This window comes from Ursus maritimus, unplaced genomic scaffold, assembly GCF_017311325.1.
Source record: "Ursus maritimus isolate PB19 unplaced genomic scaffold, ASM1731132v1 scaffold_33, whole genome shotgun sequence".
Lineage (NCBI taxonomy): Eukaryota > Metazoa > Chordata > Mammalia > Carnivora > Ursidae > Ursus > Ursus maritimus.
Genome location: NW_024425897.1, coordinates 10,628,697 through 10,644,071, shown reverse-complemented (window position 1 = coordinate 10,644,071; position 15,375 = coordinate 10,628,697). Strand labels below are relative to the sequence as shown.

Here is a 15,375-nt window from a genome sequence, read left to right as displayed (position 1 = left end):
TGCACTCTCGCTCCACCCACCTGCATCTGTTTTGCTACATTCTACTTCTCAGGGAATTTGCCGGTTTCCGCCAGTTTTTCAGCTAGATCAGCGTGAAGTTGTTTCATAATCTCGTTACTACTGCTCTAACGACTAGGACCTGGCAATGTCCTCTCTTCACCTCTGTGATGTGGGTTATATGTGCCTTCCCCCCATTCTGAACAGTCAGGGTGGAGGCTCGTACACTGTCTTCATTGGTTGAAGATGAAACTTTGTTGATCCTATTTTAGGTTTTTCTGCTTTACTGAGTTTACTTTCATATTCTCCTGCTTTGTTGGGGTTTATTTTGCTGTTCTTTTTCTAACTTCATGAAATGGTTGCTAAGCCCGTGATTTTGCAGCTTGTCTTCTTTTCTAGTATGTGCGTTTTAGGTTAGGCATTGCCCTCCAAGTACTGCATTAGCTGAATCTCACAGCTTTTATAAGTGTTACTATAATTATCATGCAGTTACATTTTCTCTAAGCTTATTTATTTATTTGAGAGAGAGAGAGCGAGCAAGCGAGGCGGGGGGGGGGGGGGGGGAGGGACAGGCAGACTCCACACTGAGCATGAGGTGGATTGGGGGAGGGCTTGACCGCAGGTGAGATCATGACATGAGCTGAAATCAAGAGTCAGATGCTTAAGGCACTGAGCCACCCAGGAGCCCCTTTATGCCGTTGTATTTTCTGATGTCCACTGTATCTTCTTTGAGCTGTGGATTAGTTGGAAGTATGTTTCTTGAATTTATAAACATCTGGGGATTTTTTTCCTAGTCATCTTTATTTCTAGCATAATTGCTTTGGAGACAGACAGTATATTGGTATAATCTCAGTCCTTTGAAATTTACTGAAAGACCCAGTACATGGTCAGTTTTTGCAGCTGTTCCATGTGTGCCTGAAGAGAATGTGTTTCCTGCAGTTGTTCAGTGCAGTGTTCTCTAATTGTCCAGTAGATTCTATAGTTCAAACTCTTTTTTTTTTTTCCTTTCTCCTGTTTCTAGCCATTACTAAGAAAGTGTTGTTAAAATGTCTTACTTTGGGGGCGCCTGGGTGGCACAGCGGTTAAAGCGTCTGCCTTCGGCTCAGGGCATGATCCCAGCGTTATGGGATCGAGCCCCACATCAGGCTCCTCTGCTATGAGCCTGTTTCTTCCTCTCCCACTCCCCCTGCTTGTGTTCCCTCTCTCACTGGCTGTCTCTATCTCTGTCAAATAAATAAATAAAATCTTTAAAAAAAAAATGTCTTACTTTGGTTGTAAATTAATCCATTTCTCCTTGTATTTCTACCAGCTTTGGTGGTAAATATTTTGAGGCTCTGTTTTTTTAGGTACAGGATACGTTCAAATTTAAAACTCATCTTAGTGAATTGAACCTTTATCATTATGTCCCTCTTACCTCCCGTCTTACCTTTTGTTTGAAAGTCTGTTTTGTGACATTAATATAGCTACAGCAGCTTTTGTTTGTTATTTCTGTGGACAAATCTTTTTTCATCCTGTTACTCCAATCTTTCTTTACTTTCTTACTTAGATGTAGCTCTTGTAAACCACATATAGTGCATTTTTAAAACTTATCTGAAATCTTATACTTGTAATGGGAGTAATTAATGTAATTACTGTTGGTTGGATTTAAATCTATCTTATTTTGTTTTTTTCTTTCTGTTCTCCTTTTTTGGACCTCAGGTGCCCAGCTTTGGATTAGTCATGATACTTGATACACGACACCCTCTTTTTATTGGTCCTCGCATGGCCTGCAACTTAACCACCAGAAGAACCTCTAAACAAAAGGGAGAATCCTGACAAAACCTACACCTAACCATATGGAAAACTCACCAATCCATCGCCTTCTCAGGTAGCTGTTAGCAAGATTCCTGGGTTCATCAGTCCCTTGCTTACCTTTTAATCTAATTTTCTTGCATCTTTAAATACTCTTAAATGTGCATGTATGTGTGTGTATTCCTACGCATATATTTACATATTTGTTTTTAACTGTATAAAAAGAATCATGATGTATGTAACCTTCTGGGACTTGCTTTTTTCCCCTTAATATTATACTACTAAAATTTATATTGTTGCGTGTTTCTGTGGTTCATTAGTTTCAACGACTGTGTAATATTCCCTCCTGTGAATAATACCACAGTTATTCATTCAATAAATCTCGGTTGTTTACAAGTTTTTGCTTCGGAGTAATCTCATGCGTGTTTCCCATTGTACATTTGCAGGCATTTCTCGAGTATATGCCTAGAGGTGGAACTGCTGGGCTACGGAGTCTGTGACATTCTTCTTTAGGAGGTAAGGCCAGCCTGCTTTTCAACATGGTGGCACCAGTTCGCACTCCCATGTAAGAGATATTGGGGATCTACATCTTCTTCAACACTTGATACTATCAGACTCTTTCATTTTTTTCTTAATTAAATGAAGGCAAAATGGCCTCATTGTGGTTTTGATTTGCATTTCCCTGATTCCCAGTGATGTTGATCATTTTCATATGATGACTGGTCATATGTATTTGTTCTCATGTGAAAATCTGGCTCGTGACTCTTGCACTTTTTCTGCTAGATTGTGTTTGCTTTATTCACAGGTGAGGCGTTCTTGATTTTTTTTTTTTTTTAGTTATTTTTAATTGTGGCCAAATTCTTAATACTGATCTGTTGGCTATTAAGTATTGTGATTACCTTCTGCAAGTTTATATATTGTCTTTTCACTTCCTTTAAATTGTCTCTTAACGAACAAAACTTCCTTTAATGAAAAAAATATTTTAATATAGTTGCATGCATCAGTGCTGTTCTGTGTCTTGTTTAAGGTCTATTTCCTTAAGGTCTAAATGATACTCATCAGTATTTTCTCCTTAGAGTTTAACTTACTGTTTCACAGCAAATAAAGCTTAATACTTTTTCTAAGACCTCTACCTGTAGTCAATTTCTGTTCTAATGTAAAGGAGAGATTTAATCTTTTTCCATATGGATAACCATTTTTCCCAAATCCTTTTAGTGAACAGTGCCATTTTTGCACATGATCTCATGTCACCTTTGTTATATACCAAAGATATATACATCCATGGGTCTGTTTCCAGGCTCACTGTTCTATTGCAGCTTCAAAATAAGTCCTAATATCTAGTAGGGCTAGTCCTTATTTTTCTGTTGTTCTTCAGAAATATTCTGGCCCTTTATTCTTCAAAATAATTTAAAAATCAGTATATCAAGCAATGAAAATCACTATTGGGATTTTGTTTGATCTCTTTAGATAACATCTTTGTAATACTCAGTCTTTCTATATATGAACATTATGCCTTTCTCCATTGATTTAGCTCTTCTTTAATATCTCAGTAAAGTTTTATAATTTTCTCTATAGCAGTCTTGAATATAAGATTTATTACAAGGTCCTTAATGTTCTCTGATAGGATAATTGTTTTCTCTTAAATTGTATTTTCTAGTTGTTTTCTTTTAGTGTGTAGAAATGCAACTGACTTTTGCATATTACCCTTATACTAAAACACCTAAAATGCTTTTTCTGAATCTACTGAGATTTACTAATGTGATGAATTAATTTGTGAATTTTCTAATATAAAATCATCTTTGCATGCCCATGATAAATGCAACAGGGTTGGTGAATGTTTTCTTTTTTTATAGACTGTTGGATTTTCTGATGTCTTGGTTTGGGATTTTGCTTATATATTCATGAGTGAAATAGGGCAGAACTTTAATTTTCCTACGACTCTTTTAGCTTGGTTTGGTATCAGGGTTATCCTGGCCTCACGTACAGGAAAGGAGAGCATTTCTTCTTTTCCTTTGGTCTGGAAGATTTTATGTACCACTATATAATATATTTCTTGAAAATTTGGTAGAATTCACCTACAAAATTATCTGGGCTTTGTGTTTTCCTTTTGGGAATTTTTAAACTACTTCTTCAGTTTCTTTGATTATAGGACTAGTCATGCTTTTCATTTCCTTTAGACTCAGTTCTTGTTATATTTTTCTAAGAATTTGACCTTCTCATCTGAATTTTAATTCTCTTAGTACTTTCTATGTCATACTAAACTCTTCATTAATAATATTTATTTCTATTTCTATTCTCTCTTGGTAAGTCTTGCCAGTAGTTTTCTGTCAGTTTTTTTTTTTTTTCCCTCAAAGAATCAACTTTCGGCTTTTTAAACTTCTCTATTTTACTAATCTCTGCTCTTATTTTTAACGTATTTTTTTTTCTTCTGGTTTATATGTTGACCTTTCTCTAATGTCTTAGATTAGAAACTCAGAAAATAATCTCAAAATGAATGAGCTTATTTATGTGCCTGTTTAAGGCAATCTATTTCCTTTAAAGCACTGTCTTTGTTACATCCATTCTCATTCAATTTTAGGTATTTTATTTTAAGATTTTATTTATTTATTTATTTGAGAGAGAGAGAGAGAACAAGGGGAGGGGGTTGAGGGAGAAGCAGGCCCCGCTGAGCAGGGAGCCAGATGCGAGGCTAAATACCAGGACCCTGGGATCATGACCTGAGCCAAAGGCAGACGCTTAACTGACTGAGCCACCCAGGTGCTCCAATTTTAGGTATTTTAAAATTGCCATTCTAATTTATTATTTTACCCATGAGTTATTTAGCAACTTAGCAATTTTTTCCAAACACTTGGGGATTTTTTGGTCATCTTGTTCATAACTTCTGACTTAATTGTCTTATCATAGATGTGGTCTATACACTACCCTCTAAATTTAGTTAAGTCTCTGGGTTCAGATCTTTGCATACTTTCCATGTCTACTGGGTAAAAGGTACATTCTCTGATAGTTGCAACTGCAAGTATGTGGATATCCTGTGTGGTTCTGATCTCCTCAGATCCTTGTTGATCCTCTCCCCCCACCCCTCATTTGACTGATCAGCAAGTGAGAGGGGATATTGAAGTCTCTCAATCTCTCACCATGGCGATGGATTTATCAGTTTCTCCCTTTACTGTCGATATATGCTTTGTATATTTTTGAGGCTATTTCATTACATGCATAGTGAAACTCATATATTCTTGAAGAACTCAGATTTTTACCATGTAGCAACTCTTCCATCCCTAATAATGCTTTTGTCTTATTAAGGTCTATTTTATCTCATATTAATATAGCTATTGTAGCCTTTTCAGTTCGTATTCCCATGATATGTCTTTTACTTTCAGTCTCTGCTTGTCTTTGTTTTTTGACATCTCTTAGAAGGTGCATATATCTGGATTTTTATTTTTATTTTTATTTTTATTTTTTATTTTTTTTAAAGATTTTATTTATTTATGTGACAGAGAGACAGCCAGTGAGAGAGGGAACACAGGCAGGAGGAATGTGAGAGGAAGAAGCAGACTCCCAGCAGAGGAGCCTGATGTGGGGCTTGATCCCAGGACTCTGGGATCACGCCCTGAGCGGAAGGCAGACGCTTAATGACTGAGCCACCCAGGTGCCCCTATATCTGGAGTTTTAAAAAAATCCAGTCAATATTTTGCTTTTTGACTGGTGAGTTTCATCTACTTTTTTTTTGTTATGCTTGGGCCTATTCCTACTGTGTTGATTTACTGTTTTTATTTGTCCTTTTTCTTTTTAGTCTTTTCTTACTATTTTAACATCTTATATTTGTCTCTTCCTTCTAATAAGAACTTAGCAATCCTTCACATCCCTTGGTGTCCTTTTCAGCTCTCTTCAGATCCTAACATGTTAACATTATCTACATCTTAAATTCTACATTATTATGGGAATATTTTCTCTTTTACTTTGCTCTTAGGAATTGTTTTAAAAAAACCACAACTTTTACTTCATATGACTTTTGCAGCAACTTCTGGATTTTTTTTTTCCCTCCCCCTTTTAAAGTGCTAGGGGCGCCTGGGTGGCTTGTTTGAGCATCCAACTCTTGATTTCAGCTCAGGTCATGATCTCACATGATCTCGGGGTTGTAAGATGGAGCCCCATGTCAGCTAAGCACTGGGTGTGTGAAGCCTGGTTAAGGTTGTCTCTCCCCCGCCCCCCCCACCCCGCTCGCTCTCTCGCACACTGTCTTTCTCCCTTTCTCTCTAAAATAAATAAATAAAAATAAATAAACTACTATATCTAATACCGTTTTCATTGTGGGTTTTGTGTGGCAAACCTTCTGAGGCTATTTGCCTGACATTTTTTTGTTGTTGTTGTCATTAGTAAATGATAGCCTGGCTGGATAAAAATCTTAATCTTCTAATTTTGCTTTCTTCATTACCTTGAAAATATTACTCCAAAGATTGGCTATTGAAAGATGTCAATCTTTCTGATTGTCAATCTGATTCTTTATCTTTCACTGTAATCTTCTTATACCCCTCTCTGGAAGCTACTAGAATTTTCTCCTTGGCATTTTTAATTTTCACTATAGTGTGGTCTAGGTGAAAGCTTTTCTTTATCTCTTGTCTCTGGAACTCTACAGACCCTTCAACCCAAGGTCTCCCATCTCTTTGTTTTTATTCTGGGAAATTTATCTCCATTATTTAACTATTTCTATCTCCTTCCCATTTTTCTTTCTTTCTTTTCCTTCTGGGATTCCAATTAAACATTTTTTAGTGGTTCTAGGAAGTATGCAGACTTCACACAGCCAAAAGTTACCATACATCTTGACCTTCTTCTTGGGTAGCACAAAGACCTTTGGGAAGTTTCCTTCCGTTTATCCCTGACTTATATGATCACACAGTTGTATTTTATGTTTAGATTCTAAAACCTGCAAGACATCACTATTCTTGTTTATTTACTGTTCACTTAGGTTCACATAGTTTTTGTTCTTCATTCATTCATCTCAGATCTTCCATCTGGGATCACTTTCCTTCCACAGGCGGTATATCCTTTAATGTGGGTCTGCTGGTGGCAAAATGAGTTATTAGTCTGAAAATAAAATAGTTCAACACTCTGTAAACGTGTTCTCACTGGGTGTATAATTACCAGCTGGAAGTGAGTCTTTCTGCACATGGAAGATCTCATTTGGCCGTCTTCAGGCTTCCATTATTGCTGAGGAAGAGACTGCTCTCAGTCTGCTATTCCTCAGAAAGACATGCCTTTTTCATAACTGGCTGCTTAATATTTTCTCTTTGATTTAGTTTCAACGGTTCCACTGTACAGATTTGGAGTGGAAGATTCCCTGCTGTTTGCTCTTCAGATATGGTCTTTCCTTGTAGTCTCTGACTAGACGTAGCCTAGACCCTGCTCTCAAACCTGATGTGCTCATGGCTGCCCTCGGGATCTTCCTGAGGTTCTCACTCTTACGGGCTCCCAGGGCTGCTGGTGACGCTGCTCCAGGGACTCACTCTGGGTCACTAGCTGGTAAGCTTTCTCTCCGTTAGCTTTGTCTTTTCCAGGTTTTGTCTATCTGAAGTGTTTTTTTCTTCTGACCTATATTCCGTTGATGGATTCTATTAAGCCTTTCCAGTTGGAGTCCTCAAGTTCAGTTACGTAAGTTTTCCTTTGTAGAATTTCTGTTTTGCTCTCTCTGGATCCTGCTGTGCCACTTTTTATAGTTTTCTGTTCCTTGCACTGATTTTCACATTTGGTTTTCATTCCTTGGACTGTGGGGACTCTGTCCTTATCAGCCTGTTTTAAGTCTGCGTAGAACTTGCTACCACCTGATATGGTCACGCTTATTTACGGTTGGTTGTCTGGCTCCCACCCCGGGATGTCAGCTGCAGAACATGGCCTCTGCCTACATTGGACAGAACCGTCCCGACCCCAGCACCTGCCGCTCGCTTCTTGCCTGGCCGGGCGGGCTCCCCTGCCTGCCGCTGCCCCCGTGCCTCTGTCGCCCGCTCCCTGCCTGCTCTTCAGCTGCCCTGCAGCCCCACTCACGGCAGCGGGTACTTTTTCCACAGCAGCTTGGCTGGCAGCGTCTGGTACACTGTCTTCTGCTTCCCATCCGAGCTGGGGCTGCTGGGGCTGCTCTGCACGATCTTGGCGCACTCCATCTGTTCATCCCACGAGCCTGACAGCACGTAGTGGGCTTTGCCCTGGCTGTCACTCACCACTCCTGTCACCTGTGGACATGGGCAGGATCAGCATAGGCACACGCCCCACTCCAGGCCCCCCCAAGACTCTAAGAGGTGGCCCTGCTTACCTTCCGGGCTACGTCTTTGGAGAAGTAGCTATAAGGTAAGAACTTCAGCTGGCACCGGTCCTGGGTCTTATGGTTCACGATCTCGATGTCCCCGGTCTGGTGAGGGAAGGGAGTGGTCAGCGGCCCACCTCTAGGCCACACGCCCCCTCCCTGAGGGCACCGCCTGACCTGGTCGATCCAGAGCTTGCCCACAATGATGTTATGCACAGTCGAGGTGCTCTTCCTCCACACGTAGTGATTCCCACTGGCCTGGAATTCTAAGTGGATGGCACCTGGAGGCCAGATAAAGGGTTAGAGGTCAAGGCTTGCCAAGCTAGACCCCAGCCAACCTGCCCACAGTCCCCGGGTGCTGACAACTGGAAGCGGTATTCATGTAGACTGGGGACAGGACCTAGGCCAGGGAGGCACGCAGGAAGCCTTTGGGGAGGTGGGCAGCAGATTTGCAGAGAGAGTAATGTCATTCCTGGAGGCCCCAAGCTGGCTTCTGGGTTGGTAAAACCCTCCCCCTTATCCAGAATGTCTTTCTGTCCTGGGAGAGCACAGGGCCCCAGCTCACCTAGTGGCATGATGGAGAGGTATTTTCCACGGAACTTGCTGGAGATAGTGATCTCCTGCCAGAGGCTCCAGCCGTGCTTGGAGAACACGTAGTGCGCAGCTGATGGTGGGTGGTGGCTCACCTGAGACCAGACCCACAGGACATGAGCGTCTGCTGGATGTGGGCCCAGGCCTGCTCCCCCACCAGCTGGGGAGAAACAGCCTGCCCTGTGCTCAGCACAACAGGCTCCATGGCCCTGGGAGCAGACCCCCGGAAGGATGGTGATCGGAGTGGAAAAGCAAGAGTGTGGCAGTGGGACCAGCCTGGGCGGCTGTCCTGGGCTTGCAGCGGTCGGGAGAAGAGGGCCCAGGCATCTCTATGCCAGACTGGGGTTCTGAAATGGGGTGACGACAGAGCCTGGCCTCAAGGAGGCCCCTGTGACAGGCCGTGCTGAGGGCTAGGAAGTGAGGTGTGACATTCTAGCCAGGGCTTCTGTGCCCACTCTCCAGTTAGCTGCCCCCCTCATCTGCAAGGGCTGCGCTTGCTTGTGCCGTGTTACACACGGGGCCCAGGCCGGGGCAGCCACTTGAACCGAGGGGCAGAGTTGGGCCCTGCCCTGCACCTCCCTGCTCCTCTCACGGCACTGGGCGCCCCTGACGGCTGTCTCACCTGCCAGCACACCCCTATCAATTCCCCCTTGTTTGTTCTGTGGCTCCTTTGGTCGCAGGCTCCGAGGGCTCAGCCTCTCCCCAGCTTCCTCACTCCCTAGGGCATGTCTTCACTGTATCTCGGCCTCCGTCAGCCTCGGGCTCCAGCTGTGCGCTCCAGCTGCCCACCGGACGCTTCCGCTCTGGTGGCTGTTTGGACTGACCAGAGTTCCTGCCGCGCCCGCCTGCATCTCTCATTGTCTCCTGTCACTGTAAGTGGCACCTCACTGCCTTTCTGGTCTCAGAATCACAGGTCACACCCATCAACCATTTCTTGTCACCCATGGCCAGGGTCCTACATGCCCTAGAGCCCACCACACTGGCAAACTCAGGGACATGACCCCAAGGGGCTGGCCCTGGCGCTCTGCGTCATGGCTTCGTGCTCAGGCAGATGATCTAGTCTTAACAGCTGTTCACACCAAATGCTTCGGAGTCATCCTTGGCCCTCTTCCTTGCGTTCCTCCTCTAATCCTTAGCAAATCCTAGCTGTTCTTTCTTCAAAATGCATCTAGAATCCACCCCTCCCCCTCACCAGGCCACAGTAGGTGGTGCAAAGCACCTGTAGGCTTTACTCTGCCGCAGGGGCTGGGGCGGGGGCATAAAACAAGGTAGGTGTCATCACTCCTCCACCTGCCACACAGTGTGAAACCAGAGGCCTCAGGCTGCCCGCCCGCTTCCTCTCCGACTTGTGCTCCTTCTCCCTCACTCTCGGCTTCAGCCAGCTTTCTAAAGGAGCCAGAACCACCCGACATACACAGCACCTGTCCCTCACTGCCCCCTCAGGGGAACTGACTCCCCATCCGCTCACTTCCCAGCTGCCTGTATAGCCCCTGGCCCTTTGGGGGCACTTGGTCAACTCTACTGAATGAAGAAGTGAATTCACTCACTGGTTCAGGCCAAGAACGCTGGGTCATCCTTGCCGCCTTCCCTTCCCTTGCCTCCCTCTCTCCCTCCCTCCCTCCCTTGCCCTCTCTCCCCACATCCAAAGCATCAGCAAATCCCCAGGCTCTACTTTCTAAGCAGCTTGTGCTCTGCCATCCCCCGTACCCCGGTGCGGCCACCGTAATCATCTTCCTGTAGGGCTACAGTGCCGCCGAGCACGCCTTTTAAACTAGCCAGCAGACCGTGAAATTTCTGCTTCCTGAGCTCCACCCCAGGCCCAGAACAGCATCTGGCCCAGGGCTGGTGTCCAGCAGCCAAGCCGGGAAGCTCCATGTTGGGTGCCTTCACGCGGCACCTGCCTGGTCCCCCCAGCACCCAGGGAGGCACCAACAGAATCACCCCTGCTCAGACAAGGGCACCAAAGCGCAGGCTGACATGCCACTGCGGAGGCTTCCAGACCCCAGGGCCCGGGTTTGGCTCTGCCTCATGGGGAGAAGACACATCTCTGTGAGGAAGGCATGGAGAAGGGCTGGGGGCAAGCTGACCTCGCCGCCCCCCGGGGCAGGACCTCTGGACCCCAGAAGCTCCTCACACTCCAGGCCTGTACCATCACTGACCAGGGTCCCCACATGGTGCGGGCTCCCCTCTGCCTGCCACCTCTCCTGCTGTGGTCCACCCAGACTCCCCGATAGCACCACACACATGTCCCTTGAGGCTGCCGCATGGTTCCTGGCAGTGGGAGGGGCCCTCCCCTTCCCCACACACGGGCCCTGACTCTGTCCTCACCCAGCTGTCTCCGGGAGGCCTGCCCCTGCTCCAGGAGGCCCAGCCGCTGACTGGACCTCAGCTTGGCCCCGTGGGCACAGGCGCGTCAGGGTCAGAGGCCACATCCCATTCGTCTCGCTGGGACCCCCCGGGCCTGGCAGGAGTGGCTTGGCCGGAGCGTGCGTGGACCTCACCTGCTCGCAGAGGGAGCGCAGGCCCATGTCGTCGAGGCGGTCCAGCTCAAAGGTCTCCCCCAGCATGGGGTTGAAGGGCTTGGCGATGCGGTGCACGGTGGTGGAGTAGGAGGACACGGAGAAGGCGGCCACCAGGCACATCTGCTCCACCGAGCTGGTGCAGTGCGCCGCCTTGTCCAGCAGGTGGTGGTACTCCAGGTCCTCCGTCAGCCGCTGGAGCATGGACAGGGGCTCGTTAAAGTTGACCTGCGGACAGGCGGTGGTCAGGCCCCGCACAGACCTGGGGCCGGCCCCGCACCCTTGTTCTCAGATGTTCGTGGACACTGCTGCTCAGATGGCACCTTCACAGTCCAGTTCCTCCGAAGACCCCGTCTAAAGCCCTGTCTAAACCCGCGGCTCCGGGCGCTCGCCTCCCCAGCGCCTCCAGCCTCAGTTCTCTCCACAGCCTCCCCGCTTTTGGACCTGCTGCATCTCATACCCTGTCCCTGCAGTTACTGTCACTCTCCCTCCTAGGATGTAAATGCCACAAAGGCCGGAGTTACTCTTGTTCAGCAGAGTCAGAATCAGTGAGTGAGTGGCTGGCTGGCTGGCTGAGTGGGTTTCCCTCCTATTCTGAGCTATTATGCTAGTTTCCTGGTGAACGCTCCTGTAGGCGGCCCCCTATCCTGGCCTTGGACAGGGCAGGGTCACTCACCCCTTGTGATGCTGGGCTGTGACCCTGGGCCAGCCATCAGGCAGGGACTGCCCTGCGTTCTCTTTCATCCTCCCAGACTCTGTTATGTGGGCACCGTTACTCTCCCCACTTTGCAGGTGTGGGCACAGAGGCTGGAGATGTGAAGGGGTCTGTCCTGGGGCACAGAGTGAAACCAAGTGGCCTGAACCCCCAACTCTTCCTTCCCGGAGATGCCATCACAGCCTGGTGGCACGCAGATGCTACTCCACCCTCCACCCGCAGTGTGCGTGGGTGCCAGAGACCGCTCCCGCCCAGAGGAGGGTCCAATCCTGCCACGCCCCATCTACGAGGCCGCGACAGCGGGGATGTTGTGAAGCCCTGTCAGGTGCAGAGGCCTCTAGGGGTCCCCACATCTCTGATCAATGCAGAGCCCCACCCTAGCTTCTTCCCTCAGAGCCTGAGACCTCTGCTCTCGGGGGATCTGGACAATGTTGTTGAACACGATTTGATCATTTGTTACGTGCTCCTGAGATGTCATTAAGAATGACACTCAGGCCGCTTGTACTTCACAGAGGCCCTTCCTTCTCATCCATGCACAAAAAAGGGCCCCCTGGCACCCACTGCGGCTGCCCCCCCCCGCCCCTACCGGCATAGGGATCTTGGAGAGCTCCCGGCCAATGCAGTTCTTCATGATGCTCCAGAGATTAAGGCTGTAGTTGGGTTTGTCGGGGATGCGGACACGCCTCTTGACTTTGGGGGGGCCCTTGGGCACAAGTGAGGCGCCATCTAGCACCTGCCAGAGAGAAGGTGCCTGTGAGCAGAGGCCAGGGAGCCCCTTCAGCCCCAGCCCTCACCTCTCCCCGTGCAGGCTGAGGGCCGAGCTGGCTGCTGGCACAGTGCTGGTGCAGGCGGAGGCTGGCTGGTCGGTCAGACCAGGATGAAGGCAGCCAGAGCCCGCCCCAGGGGCCCGGAGCCCAAAGTACAAGCCTGCCTTCCAGCCGCCCTTGGGGTCTTCCCTCTCACTTACATTGTCTGATGAGGTCCAGTCCACTGAGCCTGTGGTCCCACCCTCCGCTTTTCTGCAAGAAACGCAAAAGGGGAGGCAAGTTATTTACAAATCCTGAGGCCTCCTGGGGACCTGGCCACCTTCTATCCAGACCCCTCAGTGAGGTGCAAGGGGCAGCCCACCCCAAGGCTGCTTCTCCAATGGGACATCTCCAGTTTGAGACATTCAGTTGGGCTGAGAGACCCAGGGCAGTGATTTGGAGGGGCTCCCACCCACTGATGCCCCATAGGAGCAGCCACTAGAGCAGTCACCCGAGGTCCCTGCATACAGCCCCTGGGACTGGTGGACCCAGGATCCGGATGAAGCTAGGGGTGGCCATTTCCTCTGGCAGAGCCTCCTAGGGCCTTGTAGACCCCCTCCATCACAGACAGACCCCACCGTGTCCTCACTGTCTGCTGGTCTGACTCTCGCACTAGGCTGGGGTTCCAGAAGGGCAGGAGGAAGTGGGTCAGATGCATGCCTGTGCCTGTGAATACTTGTGGTGAGATGGTTGGCCAGGGCAGCAGGGGGCGGTATGGCTGAGGGCCCAAGCTCTGAGGGATCCCCAAGGACAGGTGACCTGGGCCAGCTGGGGTGAGGGCCAGGCACTCGGCAGTCAGGGCCTCAGGGAATGGGAAGGATTCACTGGGTGGACCCACCTGCAGCCCAGAGTAGCTACACTGCCAGGGAAGGTGGTCGTTGGGGCCTTGGGGCTGTGTCAGGAGCCTAGGGAGCCAATGAAGAGTGTTGAGCACAGGGGTCACCTGCTTGCTGGTCGGGTGGCAGCAGAGAGGCCTGGGGCTCTTGGCTGAGGTGTGGAAGGTGGCCGGGGTGGGGGCACTGAGGAGGCGGCGGTGGAGCCCAGGCCCCTGGGGACTCCAGGTATGGGAGGGGTGGGCAGGGAGCTGGAGGGGTCCACGAGGGTGACACTGCTGGGTGATAAAGTGAAAGGAAATTCAAAACAGCCAAGCCAAGCTCATTTTGAGAGCAATAGAAGCAAATTTTAAAACATTATCAGGAAATGAACCGTGATTGAGTTGGAAATACACTGTTGATAGGACTAGAAACTCCCTGAGTGTTTCTGAGATCTGGACGGCCGTCACCCTGGAAGAAACCAGGACGTGGGGGTGGTGACACATGTCAGTCCACAGAGGCAAAAAAGGAGTGGCCAGGGGTTTTTAGCAGCCTCCCCCTCCCCAGACTGGGCTTCAGGGAGTCCATGGAAGGCGACGTGGGGTGGGGCGGGCAGCAGATCGGATGCGGGGAGTGAGGCCGCTGCGAAGCCTGCAGTTCCTCACCGAGGAGGGGCTGAGTGCCCTGCCTGAAGGAGTGCCCATGGGGGGCGCCGGAGGCTCTGTGACTCTGCTGTGCCCCATGGGTGAAGGGGGCGGAGGGCAGCACAGGCTGCAGTCAGTTATGTCACTGTCCCCAGGTCTTGGAGTGGCAGCTCCTCCCCAGGCCATGGCAGGGGCCCCAGACACGGGTGGAACTCATCGGCCACCTCTGTGTCCCCCAATGCTGCCATACTCATGACCCTTCTGTGGACAGGGCCTGAAGCACATGATGAGAATAAAAGATCCTAATGAGGCCACTCCTCATTACAGCAAATCTCCGTTCAAGCCACAGGGTGCTGCCCTTTGACCTCGCTGACCCACCCACGGCTCATGCTCCTCCCTGCTGTGTGTCCTGCACCAGCACGGTCCCACCCAGGGGCGCTTCCTGAGCACCCGGAGTCTGACAACAGTGTCCCGGTTACCTCTGTGTTCTAATGTGTATTTAGAAACATCCTGAAAGAGGATGCTTTTATGAAAAAACATGAAACAAAGGCTTGGAAATAGAAAATAAAAGGAACTTCCTGCATCTCCTGTCTGTTCTGGAATGCTGGTGTGGTGGAGGGTGTGGTTGGGACTCTGTGAAGCTCGGATGACGATGACGCAAGAGCAGCAGACGCCTTCTAGGCCCCAGCCCTCGGGTCACAGCCCGCACCCCCACCCCCAACCCCTCTGGCTGGAACTGGATCCAGCCAAGGCCCTTTATCCACCTTCACTTAAAATGAAACCCTGATTCAAACTCTGTGTGGGTATTTTGGATCTAAGGAGGGACAGAACAAATCTAATCAAAATATAATGTGAAGCAAGACTTGAAAGAAAACCCCGAGTACAAAGAACAGGTGGAGCTTAAGAAGAACAGGGCGGGAAAGGCTAACCCTGGGGGACGCTCGGAGCAGCCGGCCCTGCCTGGAGAACACACCTGTCCTCCTTGGCCTCGGTGATCACGGTGATGAAGGATGTAGAGTCTTCCATGGCGTCGAAGTACTCGGTATCTTCATCTTCCTCACTGTCCTCTCCTTTGGGAGTTAAGAGGCTTCCTACAGATACATGCAGACCTGCTGCCTCAGTTTGCAACTCTGAAAACTCACTCACCTGCCTGAGGAAGTCCAGAGCCCAAAGGGTGCCCCCCACTTTGGACCCTGACCCCCCCCCCC

General features: G+C 48.9%; 1 protein-coding gene across 1 annotated transcript in view; it reads right to left on the bottom strand.

Annotated features, from left to right (window-relative positions):
- LOC103681119 (oxysterol-binding protein 2) overlaps positions 1-15,375 on the bottom strand; it is a 34,830-nt gene that overhangs the window by 741 nt on the left and 18,714 nt on the right. The window contains exons 8-16 of the mRNA XM_040619413.1: positions 15,141-15,258; positions 13,655-13,657; positions 12,873-12,924; positions 12,492-12,638; positions 11,173-11,418; positions 8,646-8,766; positions 8,258-8,361; positions 8,090-8,185; positions 7,825-8,009 (exon numbers count right to left, since the gene is read on the bottom strand). Coding sequence (XP_040475347.1) covers positions 7,825-8,009; positions 8,090-8,185; positions 8,258-8,361; positions 8,646-8,766; positions 11,173-11,418; positions 12,492-12,638; positions 12,873-12,924; positions 13,655-13,657; positions 15,141-15,258 — 1,072 coding nt within the window. The remainder of the gene's footprint in view (positions 1-7,824; positions 8,010-8,089; positions 8,186-8,257; positions 8,362-8,645; positions 8,767-11,172; positions 11,419-12,491; positions 12,639-12,872; positions 12,925-13,654; positions 13,658-15,140; positions 15,259-15,375) is intronic.